General features: G+C 36.0%; 1 protein-coding gene across 1 annotated transcript in view; it reads left to right on the top strand.

The window, feature by feature from the left end:
* The window catches only part of PLXDC2 (plexin domain containing 2), a 416,593-nt gene that overhangs the window by 266,315 nt on the left and 135,970 nt on the right, over positions 1 to 14,308 (top strand). The window contains exon 6 of the mRNA XM_027121784.1: positions 1,875 to 1,997. Within this exon, the coding sequence (XP_026977585.1) occupies positions 1,875 to 1,997 (123 nt within the window). The remainder of the gene's footprint in view (positions 1 to 1,874; positions 1,998 to 14,308) is intronic.

Raw genomic sequence — 14,308 nt, forward strand, 5'->3', positions numbered from 1 at the left:
TGGGGCTTCCCTGGTGGCGCAGTGGTTGAGAGTCCGCCTGCCAATGCAGGGGACACGGGTTCGTGCCCCGGTCCGGGAAGATCCCACATGCCGCTGAGATGCTAGGCCCGTGAACCATGGCCACTGAGCCTGCGCGTCCGGAGCCTGTGCTCCGCAACGGGAGAGGCCACAACAGTGAGAGGCCCGCATACCGCAAAAAAAAAAAAAAAAAAAAAAGGAACTCAAAGGAAAGACGACATTGCTGGAAAGACAGCAACTGATTTCAAAGTAAATGACTACAGATTTAATTCTCCAATAACTCACCTAGAAATTACAGTTGAGAATTTGAAACAATAAAGGCTGTGATATGCCAATGAAAGCTTTATTCAGACCATGAAGTGAGATAAAAGTTTTACACTTTTAGAAGTTTAAATTCTACATAATTTTGTGGTTTTAAAAAAAGTCCCACTTTTTAAATTAATTCTAATGGAAATAGAAAAATGATCTATAGTAACCCCAGATACGTAGTTAACTTACGATTGCCTAAACATTACAATTGCATTGTCACAAATAACTTGCTTTGGATTTTATTTTGTAATAATGTATGTGTGTATGTGTGCATTTTTTATGTTCTTAATTGTGCACTTCCTAGATTAATATGAAAAATTGGTTGGTATTCCCTGAGCTGACTCTCCTTTTAGGCAGCTAAAGACCTTGGAGGCAAGAAGCCAGTATAGGATTAACAATTTGTCATGGGTAATCCGCAAAGTAAATAAACCCAATGTGAATAATTGAAAGTGGGTAGGGTTGTAACATGGGAGGTATTGAAAGTTAATTCAAGACTGAAGTTCTCCATAGTAAATTCGCTCTCCTTATCCAACAGCTAGAATAGGCTGGCATTGATAACTCTCTAAATAGAGAGGCATTTATGCATTATCAATGTCTTACCATCTTACCTGAAAACATATAGTCTACCTCCTTGATACAGTGCTACTTGAGCAATCTGAGAAATGTGAAGTTTTTGCATGAGTGTTTAGCCTCCTTTCAACTTAGAAAAGATGGTCCAAAACATTTTCTTCATTTTAGTATTAAAGATACATATGTGTGATTTCTAAAATGTCCTAAACTGAGATTAAGAAAAGCAATTCAGGGCTTCCCTGGTGGCGCAGTGGTTAAGAATCCGCCTGCCAATGCAGAGAATACGGGTTCGAGTCCTGGTCCGGGAAGATCCCACATGCCGCGGAGCAACTGAGCCCGTGCACCACAACTGCTGAGCCTGCGCTCTAGAGCCTGCAAATCACAACTACTGAGCCCGCGAGCCTAGAGCCGGTGCTCCGCAACAAGAGAAGCCACCGCAATGAGAAGCCCGCGCACCGCAAGGAAGAGTAGCCCCCACTCGCTGCAACTAGAGAAAGCCTGCGTGCAGCAACGAAGACCCAACACAGCCAAAACTAAATAAATTAAAAAAAAAAAAAAAGCAATTCAACATCATTAAAATACATTCATTTGTAAGCTGGACTTGCCTGTTTGACTAGCGTTTAAGATAACAAGGGATTACTGAAGGCAAATTTAATGTTTGAATTACTTATAGTACTATACTAGCCTCTTCAGCCTAATAATCTCTTCCAGGTAATAGTCACTTTCCTGCAATTAAAGTTGTACATACTATAGATTTCTGATTTACCAGTCTGCAAGGTGCTACCAAATCATATGGGAATTTGTCACCTAATCCAGACTCAACTATTGCTGATCAGACATTAAGACATTAATTATGTTGCTTCTTTTTAGCTACCATGATATTTTATTTTTGAAATGTGACTGAAGGTGAGTTGTGATATTTTAATTAAAATTTTCTGGACTTTTTCTTAACATATGTATTATTTTTCTAATTATAGGTTTCATATACACTGGAGAAGTTGTACATCGAATGCTAACAGCCACACAGTACATAGCACCTTTAATGGCAAATTTTGATCCCAGTGTATCCAGAAATTCAACAGTCAGATATTTTGATAATGGTATGTATTGGTTAGCCTATTTTTTACTAAATGTATACTTATAAACATTGATCATCAGATTCATATTAATATTTTAGTAACCTTGGGTTTTTTGGGGGTAGACTGGAATTTTAAACTGCTTGATACAAATGCCCCGAGATGACAAATGTTACACTGCAGCTGTTAATACTGTTAATATGTGAAGTAAAGTATGTGGTTAAATGTCACTCGTTTATTCATTCATTCATTTGTTCATTCAACAAATGTTTATTAACATGTATTGGGCACTATAATATATGAGTTGCTGTAAACGACGCCTCGAACAAAGCAAATACATTTATTTTATGCTAGTTGCAATACGTCCCTCGTATTAAAAAAAACAAAGGATAATTTGTTAGTTTTGATCTTCAGATAGAGGCAAGTGGCATAATATATTGATATTAAATTTCCAAAACTTTTGAATAATATGTACCATAAGATGAACACATCTTTTAAAAATCTAGGATTGTGGGTAATTAAAATCACTTAAGAAAAAAGTTTTCCTGACTTTGAAATATTAAATAGAGTAGCTGACAACAGTCTATCCCTACTATTTCTTTGTGGGACATATAAAATAGTCAGAAAAGACCTAGAATATGTCACTAAGTACCATTCAAATCTAAGTAAGAAATGTAAGGTCCTAAAGACATAAATGAATTTTCATGTCTACATCTTATTGAAAGCTGTAACTTTAGTAGAAAACGAAATTATAGGAAAAGAAGAGTTTGTTTTGGAAACTTAAAGATAGAAATTTCTGTTCTCTTTATAATACAAAAATAGTATTTATTTGCCCAAATGACAATTTTATCTTTTAAAATAATGAAAGCATGTGGCCTGAACAGAGTTATTTCTTCTCTTGTCTCACCTTAATGAGCAAGAAAGAAAATTACTATGGGGTAGCATAGACTTACTCGTGACCATGGCTTTCAGAAAATGACATCATTTTGCTGAAAGAGATCTGACCAGTGTGATAAAGCCACTTTACAGGTCAAAATAGCAAAAGAGGAAGAAAACTAAACATACTTAGATGTACACTTTGAGAAATGCATTTCAAACAATTTGAATAACACCAAAGTGTGATCCAATATGAAGTAATACTAAATGTTAGCCATAATAATTATTTCCTTCTATTATTTTAAGAACTGATATACTCTGTCCTCCCACTTAAAAAAACTGAGGTACTAAGGCCCAAAGATGTACAAGTAGATTGTAAGTATACTTTAGACAGAGCTACAGTGAGCAACTTATCTGAAGCTTATCCCGTGACCTACTAGACAGAATGAATCTACCCTAAGTAAATAAGAAAGTTGAGTATTTTCCAAGCTTTGTCACTTACTAGGTGATGTTGGGAACATTTACTCATGGCCACAAGCTTCTGATGACCAAGTTTTTAGACTGTTAGCATAAGAATCATAAAGCAGGGGCTTCCCTGGTGGTACAGTGGTTGAGAGTCCGCCTGCCGATGCAGGGGACGCGGGTTCGTGCCCCGGTCAGGGAAGATCCCACATGCCGCGGAGCGGCTGGGCCCGTGAGCCATGGCCACTGAGCCTGCGCCTCCCGAGCCTGGGCTCCGCAATGGGAGAGGCCACAACAGTGAGAGTCCCGCGTACCGCAAAAAAAAAAAAATCATAAAGCATATTAAGTCTCTTTCCCCATATGCTCTCTCACACACCCAGTGCCTAGGTAGCTCAATATTTAAATTTTACTTTTATTTAAATGATTTTTAAAAATTAATGTATGCCACTTCAACTGGATTCTAAATTCTTTAAAAACTAGGACTGTGACTATTTATAAGAAATTATTTTCTCTTCAATACCTGGCACAAGAACTCAATACACAGTCAGTCCTCAATAATTAATTATTCAATGAATGAATACATGAAAAAAATTAGGTATGTAAGATGATTTTTAATTCTGAGTTGTGAAAGTACGAATACTCAAGAATTACTGTACTTTACTTTATTGAAATATCTTCTGTGTGATAACCAATGGGAATATTGCATTCTTACAATATAATAATAAAAGCTAGTAATTGCCTGTGTTTTATTAAATGATTGAAGCACCTTCCAGTATTGTAAGGATCTTCACAAAGTCCTTTTATACCATAGCAACTTACTGAAATATTTCCAACTTTGATTGGTTAAGATCATTGAAGGAATGCGTAAGGATGGGAAACTCAGCATTTTAGGCAGCAAAAACTTCTCTAGAGGAGACAGCAGTTTAGAACATTTCTTCTAAGATAATATTTCTGTAAGCATTAAAGCACTAGATTTTAAAAATCAGACGATGCTTCCAAATATTATAGCCAGCCTAGAAGTCACAGAATATTAATGCACAAAAACTAGAGAAGTTGTAAAACTAAACCTTTTATTAGAAAAATAATTTGGTGGCTCATAAATAGCAAATAGAAAGCGTAAGTCTTGCAGTGATCAGAAGCCTAATCAAGCACAGAATCAGAAAATGGGGAGTTAGTAGTGACCTTAAATGCCCCTAGATCAACCTACCTGCCTGTTTTTACTTTGGAGATTAAGAAATTGGCATCCATTACTGATTAGACAGCTTGATCACCCTAAGGATACTAAGTTGCAACTGCTCAGTTCCATTAAGCACATAGGATGGTACAGCAGCTCATGTGGTCTGTTATATGAGCTTAAATTACAACTTCAGCTCTGCCAGGAAGAACTTTACCATTAGATTTTGTGCCCATCATCAGAAAAACAGTGTAGGATTGTCAGTCATAAGCCAAGAGATGCACCACACTAACCCAGCTCTTTGGTGAATTCCAAGGATTGCTCTTGGCAGATTATTCTCCTACATCATAGCTGATGACCAAAGAAAGTGTCTTTTTGGTTCACTTACCTAATTGCTTCCTATATTAGGTACTACCTAGGAAGCAATATGTGAGTAAGGCGCTGCTTAGAGAAATACAAGATCGTATCTCTAAAAGCCACTCTCACTAACCTGCAGACCATAAAGTTTTAGATTCAGCAACTTGTAATAAAAGGTAAAATTTGATATATTGATTATTCAATAAAACAAGATAGAGACATATAATTAATTTTAAAATTTAATGATAACATTTACACTCAACTAATCTTACTAGTAGAACCATTTAAATTAAATGCTGGGGGAGCTGTGCTACTACATAATATAAAACATATTTGCACAATTAGTGTTATTTTTAAAAGTCTGCTACTAACAATGTATTGAAAATATCATCACCAGAATTTGCATTAAAAACATTTAATTACTCAATTTAGGTAGACCTCTCTTGTGCACAAAGAATTTGAGGAAACTATATATTTTTTGATTGATTGCAGAAATCCCTAGAAGGCAAGAATTATTCCTCCCATGTTGTAGAAGAAACAGGTTCAAGCAGGTTAATTGTGTCCAAGGTCACACACAAAGTATTAGAGGCAGGACACAAGTCTAGCTCATCTGCCCTCCATTTCAGTGTTTCCTCTGCACCGTCAAAGTGTCTATTAGAAATTAGTGAGTAAGAAGGAGACTAGAGCTTGAGAGTTGTGAACACATGTGAAAGAAAAGAAGTGGTTGTTAGGAGGAATTTCATGATCAGAAAACCCTTTTACTTCTACGATTATGGGAAGTTTCCTGGCTATTATTGTCCTCTTGCCTTTTCCAGTTTTTAGAAAAATGGTTGTATAGATACAGAGATGCCCGTGGAAGGAAGAGACCGGGGTTTTCACTTACAACAGGGGTATGTCTTGGGTGCTGCATATAACTAAAAGTACCAAGGTAAAAGTAAAAAATAAAATAAAATAAATTTTTACTTCTAAAGTTTTACCTCAAGGAAATAAATAGATGTCTATATTTAAAGGGTATAGCGTGATAATTTGATATATATATATACATTGCAAAAGAATTTCCACCATCAAGTTAATTAATATTTTCATCACCTCACATATGTACCTTTTTTCTTTTCGGGTGGGAACACTTAAGTTTTATTCTCAGTAAATTTCAATTATATTGTACAGTGTTAGAAACTGTAGTCACCGTGTTATACATTAGATCCTCAGACCTTATTCATTGTATAAATGAAAGTTGGTATCCTTTTGTCGGCATCTCTCTATTTCCCCCAGACCCTAGTCCCTGGCAGCCAACATTCTAAAATCTGTTTCTTTGAGGTCAACTGTCTTTGTTTTGTTTTGTTTTTAGATTTCACATGTATGTGATACCATGCAGTTTTTCTCTTTCTCTATTTGGCTTATTTCACTTAGCTTAATGCCCTCCAGATACATCCATGTTGTCACAAAGGCAGGATTTCATTCTTTTGGGGGCTGAATAATATTCCATTGTGTATATATACCACATATTCTTTATCCATTCATCCATAGATGAACACTTAAGTTGTTTTCATACTTTGGCTACTTTAAATAATGCTTCAATGAACAGGAGAGTATAGATATCTCTCTAAGGAAGTCATTTTGTTTCCTTTGATATACACCCAGTAGTGGGATTCCTGGATCATATGGTAGTTTTCTATTTTTAATTTCTTGAGGAAATTCCATACTGTTTTGCACAGTGTCTGTTCCAGTTACGTTTCCACCAACAGACTATAAGGGTTCTGTTTTCTCTACATCCTTTCCAGGATTTGTTAACTCTTGTCTTTTTGATAATAGACATCTTAACAGGTGTGAGGTGATGTCTCATTGTGCTTTTGATTTGTATTTCTCTGATGATTAGTGATGCTGAGCACATTTTCATGAACCTCTTGGCCATTTATATGTCTTATTTGGAAAAATGGCTGTTTAGGTCTTTTGCCCATATTTTAATTGGGTTATTTGTTTTCTTGCTATTGAGTTGTATGAGTTCCGTATTTATTTTGGATAGAATCCCTTATTAGATACATGGTTTGCAAATATTTTCTCCTATTCCATAGGCTGCCTTTTCACTTTGTTGATGTTTTCTTTTGCTGTGCAGAATATTTTTAGTTTGATGTAGTCCAACTTGTTTATTTTCGTTTTTGTTGCATTTGCTTTTGGTGTTAAATACAAAATACAAAATATGATTACCAAGACTTATGTCAAGGAGCTTACCGTCTATGTTTTCTTTTAGGAGTTTTACATTTCAGGTATAACATTCAAGTCTTTAATCCATTTTGAGTTGATTTTTGTGTATGGTATATTCTTTTGCATGTGGCTATCCAGTTTTCCTAGCACAGTTATCCAGTTTGTTGAGAAACAGTTCTTCCGCATTGTATATTCTTGGCTCCATTATTGAAAAATGAATTGACCATATAAGCATGGATTTATTTCTGGGATCTGTACTCTGTTCCATTGATCTATGTGTCTTTTTTCCTTAATCCCAAAGCCATACTGTTTTGATTACTATAGCTTTGTAATATACTTTGAAATCAGAAAGTATAATGCCTCCAGCTTTGTTCTTCTTTCTCAAGATTGCTTGGCTATTTGGAGTCTTTTGTGGTTCCATACAAATTTTAGGATTTTTTTCATTCTATTTATTGGAATTTTGATAGGGATTGCATTGAATCTGTAGATTGTTTTGGGTAGCATCGAAATTTTAACAATATTAATTCTTCCAATCTAAGAACATGAAATATCATTCCATTTATTTGTGCCTTGTTCAGTTTCTTTCATCATTGTCTTACAGTTTTCAGTATACAGGACTTTCACCCCTTTAGTTAAATTTATTCCTAAGTATTTTCTTGATGCAATTGTAAATGGGATTGTTTTCTTAATTTCCCTTTCTGATAGTCTGTTATTAGCACATAGAAACACAACACATTTCTGTATATTGATTTTGAATCCTGCAACCTTACTGAATTCATTTATTTATTAGTTCTAACAGGTTTTTTTTTGGAGTCTTTAGGGTTTTCTATATACAATACAGGCATCTGTAAATAGTGACAGTTTTACTTCTTCCTTTCCAGTTTGTATGCCTTTTATTTCTTTTTCTTGACTAATTGCTCTGGCTAGGATTTCCAGTATTATGTTGAATAAAAATGGTGAGAGTGAGTGTCCTTGTCTTTTTCCTGATCTTAGAGGAGGAAAAGCTTTCTGCTTAGTATCTTGCTAGCCTTAAGTATGATGTTAGCTATGGGCTTGTCATATATGGACTCTATTTTGTTGAGATGCATTCTATCTATATCTGACTTAAGAGTTTTTATCATGAGAGGATGTTGAATTTTGTCAGATGCTTTTTCTGCATCTATTGAGATCGTCATATGACTTTTATCCTTCATTTTGTTAATGTGGCATATCACATTGATTGATTTGTGCATGTTGAACCATCCTTGCATCTCAGGAATAAATCCAGCTTGATCGTGGTATATGATCTTTTTGATGTACTGTTGAATATGATTTGCTAAGATTTTGTTGAGTATTTTTGCATCTATGTTCATTGGCTATATTGGTCTGTAAGTTTCTTTTCTTGTAGTGTCCTCATTTGGCTTTGGTATCAGGGTAATGCTGGCCTTGAAAAATGAGTTTGGAAGTGTTCTCTCTTCTCTATTTCGGAAGACTTTGATAAGAATTGGTATTAATTCTTCTTTAACTGTTTGGTAAGGTTCCCCAGTGAAGCCATCTGGTCCTGGATTTTTCTTTGTCAGAACTTTTATAATTACTGATTCTATTTCCTTACTAGTATTTGGTCTGTTCAGATTTTCTGTTTCTTTGTGATTCAATCTTGATTGGTGGTATGTTTCTAGGAATTTATCCATATGTCCTAGGTTGTCCAATTTGTTGGCATATGATTGTTCATAGTACAATAGTTTCTTATGGTCCTTTGTTTTCTGTGTTAGCAGTTGTAGTGTCTCCTCTTTCATTTCTGATTTTATTTATACTTTCTCTTTTTTCTTAGTCTAGCCAAAGTTTTGTCAAATTTTTTATCTTAAGAAAGCTCTTAGTTTCAATGATCTTTTCTATCATTCTAGTGATATCTATCTAATGGATCTTTTTAGTCTCCATTTCTTTTATTTCCATTCTGATCTTTGATATTTCCTTCTTCTGCTAACTTTGGGCTTGGTTTGTTCTTCTTTTTTAGTTCCTTGATGTGTAAAGTTAGGTTGTTTTTTGAGATCTTTCTTTTTTCTTCATATAGGCATTTATCTCTATAAATTTCCTCTTAGAATTGCCTCTGCTGAATCCCTTAAGTTTTATGTTTTGTTTCCATTTTCATTTATCTCAAGATATTTTTAGATTTCCCTTTTGATTTCTTCTTTGTCCCATTGGTTGTTCAGGAGGATATTTTTTAATCTCCATGTATTTGTGAATTTTCCAGTTTTCCTTCTGCTGTTAATTTGTAGTTTTATACCATTTTGGTCAGAAAAGATGCCTGATATGAATTCAGGCCTCTTAAAATTGTTAAGACTTGTCTTGTGGCCTAAAAAAATTATCTATCCTGGAGAATGTCTTATGTGCACTTCAGTAAAATGTGCATTCTGCTGCTGTTTGATGAAATGTTCTATGTATTTCTGTAAGGTTCACCTGCTCGAATATGTAGTTTAAGTCCAATGTTTCCTTATTGATTTTCTGTCTGAATGATCACTCCATTGTTGAAAGTGAGATATGAAGTTCCCTATTTTTATTGTATTGCTGTCTCTTTCTGCCTCTAGATCCGTTAATATTTGCTTTATATATTTAGGTATTATGATTGGATACATAAATATTTATAAACATTTACAGTTGTTAATATCCTCTTGATGAATTGACCTCTTTATTATTGAATAATGATCTTTCTTTTGTCTCTTGTTACAAGTTTTGGCTTAAAAGTCTACTTTTCTGGCATAAGTATACCTACCTCTGTTTTCTTTTGGTTTCCATTTGCATGGAAAATCTTTTTCCATACCTTACTTTTAATCTACGTGTGTTCTTAAAACTGAAGTGAGTGTCTGTGGGCAGCATATAGTTAAGTCTTTTTCTTAAACTCTTAACCCAGTCTGTGTCTTTTGATTGGAGAATTTAGTCCATCTACATTTAAAGTAACTGTTGATAGGTATGGTTTACTATTGCCATTTTGGTAGCTGTTTTCTGCTGTTTTGTAATTCCTTTATTCCTTTCTTTCTCTCACTCTCCTTTGTGATTTGATTTTCTGTAGTGATATGCTTCAATTCATTGTATTTATCTTCTGTGTGTAAGTATTTGATCTGTGGTTACTATGAGGCTTACATAAAACATCTTATACAATCAATTTTAAGCTGATAACAACTAACTTCAAACTCATACAGAGGCTCTACATTTTTACACCTTCCAGCATATTTTATGTTTTTGATATCACAATTTATAACTTTTTATATTGCATATCCACTAACAAACTATTGTAGTTATAGTTATTTTTAAAACTTTTGTCTTTTAACTTTTATACTAGAGTTATAAGTGATTTTTCCACCACCATTATGAGTATTCTGAATTAACTATATATTTACCTTTACCAGTGAGTTTTTCTTTTATATATATAATTCTTGTTACTTACTAGCATTCTTTCATTTTAGCTTGAAGAACTCCCTTTAACATTTCTTATAAGTCTGGTCTAGTGGTAAAGATCTTTTTCAGCTTTTGTTTGTCTGGAAATTTCTTTATCTCTCCTTTATTTCTGAAGAACAACTTTACTTAATAAAGTACTCTTGGTTAGCAGGTTTTTTCTTTCAGCACTTCGAATACCTCACCCCACTCTCTCTTGCCTGCAAGGTTTCTGCAGAAAAATCTACTAACAGTCTTTAAAATTTCCCTTGTAAATAACAAATTGCTTTTCTCTTCTTGCTTTTAAGATTCTTTCCTTGTTGTTAACTTCTGATAATTTGATTTTAATGTGTTTCAGTGTAAATGCCTTATGATTCATCTTTTTTTGGTATTTTTGAGCTTTCTGGATCTGGATGTCTGTTTTTTTCCCCAGGTTAAGGAAGTTTTCAGCCATTAGTTCTTTGAATAATCATTTTATTTTTAATTTATGTTTGGCTGCGTTGGGTCTTCATTGCCGCACACAAGCTTTCTCTAGTTGCGGCGAGCGGGGCTACTCTTCGTTGTGGTGGGCGGGCTTCTCACTGAGGTGGCTTCTCTTGTTGCAGAGCACAGGCTCTAGGCATGCAGGCTTCAGTAGTTGTGGCACATGGGCTCAGTAGTTGTGGTTTGCAGGCTCTAGAACACAGCCTCAGTAGTTGTGGTGCATGGGCTTAGGTGCTCTGAGGCATGTGGGTTCTTCCCAGACCAGGGCTCGAACCCGTGTCCCCTGCATTGGCAGACAGATTCTTAACCACTGCACCACCTGGGAAGTCCTCTCTGAATAATCCTTCTGCCCCTTTCTCTCTCTCTTCTCATTCTGAAATCCCTATAATGTGAATATTGGTCTACTTGATGGTGTCCCATATGTCCCTTAAGCTATCTTCACTCTTTTTCATTCTTTTTGTTCTCTCTCTGCTCCTCTAATTGGATCAGTTCTGCTGATACGTTTTCAAGTGCATTGATCTTTTCTTTTACTTGATACAGTCTGTTGTTGAACCCCTCTATTAAAACTTCCAGTCAGTTATTGTATTCTTCAGTACTATGATTTCTATTTAGTACTTTTTATATTTTCTGTCTCTTCGTTGAAATTCTCACTTTGTTCATACATTGCTCTCCTGACCTCAGTGAGCATCTTTTTTTTGTTTGTTTTTTGGCTGCACTGTGTGGCATACGGGATCTTGGTCCCCCAACCAGGGATCAAACCTGTGGCCCCTGCAATGGAAACACAGAATCTTCACCACTGGCCTGCCAGGGAAGTCCAGTGAGCATACTTATGACTGTTATTTTGAACTCATTTGGGTAAATCACTTACTTCTGTTTCATTAAGGTCAGTTTTTAGAGATTTATCTTGTTTTTTGTCTGGAACATATTCCCCTGTTTCTTCATTTTTCTTTACTCACTGTTAGTTTTTGTACATCAGATAAATAGCTACCTCTTCCAGTCTTGTCAGAGTGGTTTTCTGTACAACATGAACTTCATCAATCAGTTTAGCTCAAGCTCCTGGTTGTCTTGCAAACCTTTGTGATTGTTCAAGGCACCATCTTTGTCCTCAGTGGCATCCAGTAGTTTTGGGTGTGCCAAGAGCCATCAGTTTGCCAAAGGGGAAGATCGCAGTCAGCACCTAGATTTGCTGGCAGTCCCTCAGGCAGCAGCATGCTGGAAAAGTATGCAGTCAGATCCTCTCCAGGGATGAACTGGGAGACAGGTATTTTGTCTGCTCCCTCTCTACTGAGCCTTGAGGGGATAGCCAATGCAAGTGATGCAAGTGCTCACAGGTGTGCCTGTTAACAATTGCTTCTTTGTGTGCTACAGTCCTGTGGGACTCATGAATGCAAACCCCATTGTCTCTCAGAGCAAGACGACCTGGGGGCCTGTCCTCAGGTGGCAGCCACAAAAGCTGGGTGCCAGACATGTGTGCAAGCTCCTTCCAGAGAGATGCTGGTGACTTGGTTTTATCCTTGGACTGAGCCAAAGGAACAAGGGAGGGGAAGTACCCACTGGCTCTTTTGGGCTCCAGAGGATCACAGTAAGCACCTAGATGTGTGCACTTTCATTATGGGTATTTTCTCAGTTGCCTCATGTATAGCAGTCACTCAGCTAATCTTGGATTTCTCTCAAGGGAAGTTTCTCCTTGTGTAGCTGTACATTCAGTGTATCCATGGGAAGAGGGGAAGTCAGGAGCCTCCTATGCTGCCATCTTGGTCAGAAGATCTCAGCATTAAGTTATACTCAAAAACACAGTAATGACAGTGTTCTGGTCTACTCCAATCACCTGGTACAGGAATGAACTCAGGAAATCAGACAGAAGAAACGTATAGGGCAAGTTACATGGGAAAGGGTATGGAGCATACATGCCCTCCTGGGCACTCTACTCTCCTAGCATCTCCACATCTTCACTAACCCAAAAGCTCTCTGTCATGCAATATTGATTTTTTTTCTTTTTAATCATATACTTACTGGCCTGGGAGATAAGTTATGCTCTCTTAGTTCTGTGAGTTTCATTTCTGTACGTCATTTTTTGGCAACAAGACTTTTTAAAAGATTAGAAAATCCAATACTTAGAGCTAAGCAAACATCTTAGCTGCTCATTTGTTTTCTTAAAAAAATAAAAAAGAATAAACAGTGTCAGTTAATGAAATTAGAACACTCCCTAACACAATACACAAAAATAAACTCAAAATGGATTAAAGACCTAAAAGTAAGACCGGAAACTATAAAACTCTCAGAGGAAAACATAGGAAGAATGCTCTTTGACATAAATCACAGCAAGATCTTTTTTGACCTGCCTTCGAGAGTAGGAAATAAAAACAAAAATAAACAAATGGGACCTAATGAAACTTAAAAGCTTCTGCACAGCAAAGCAAACCATAAACAAGATGAAAAGACAACTCTCAGAATGGGAGGAAATAATTGCAAACGAATCAAAAGACAAAAATCTACAAAATATACAAATAGCTCATGCAGATCAATATTAAAAAAACAAACAACCCAATCAAAAAATGGGCAGAAGACCTGAATAGACATTCCTCCAAAGAAGATATACAGATGGCCAACAAACACATGAAAAGATGCTCAACATCACTAATTATTAGAGAAATGCAAATCAAAACTACAATGAGGTATCATCTCATACCAGTCAGAATGGCCATCATCAAAAAATCTACAAACAACAAATGGCTGGGGAGGGTGTGGAGAAAAGAGAACCCTTTTGCACTGTTGGTGAATGTAAATTGATACGGCCACTATGGAGAACAGTATGGAGGTTCCTTAAAGAACTAAAAATAGAATTACCATATGACCCAGCAATCCCACTACTGGGCATATTCCCAGAGAAAACCATAACTCAAAAAGACACATGCACCCCCAATGTTCATTGCAGCACTATTTACAATAGCCAGGTCATGGAAGCAACCTAAATGCCTATTGACAGACAAATGGATAAAGAAGATGTGGTGCATATATACAATGGAATATTACTCAGCCATAAAAAGGAACAAAATTGGGTCATTTATAGAGATGTGGATAGACCTAAAGACTGTCATACAGAGTGAAGTAAGTCACAAAGAGAAAACAAGTATCGTATATTAACGCATATATGTGGAATCTAGAAAAATGGTACAGATGAACCTGTTTGCAAGGCAGAAATAGAGACACAGATGTAGAGAACAAACGTATGGACACCAAGGTGGGGAAAGAGGGGTGGTGGGATGAGTTGGGAGATTGGGATTGACATGTACACTAACTAATACATATAAAATAGATAACTAATGAGAACCTGCTGTATAGCACAGGGAACTCCACTTTGCTGTACAGTAGA

The sequence above is a fragment of the Aethalodelphis obliquidens genome, unplaced genomic scaffold (assembly GCF_003676395.1).
Source record: "Aethalodelphis obliquidens isolate GAN/ISIS:26980383/991018 unplaced genomic scaffold, ASM367639v1 scaffold23, whole genome shotgun sequence".
Taxonomy (NCBI): Eukaryota; Metazoa; Chordata; class Mammalia; order Artiodactyla; family Delphinidae; genus Aethalodelphis; species Aethalodelphis obliquidens.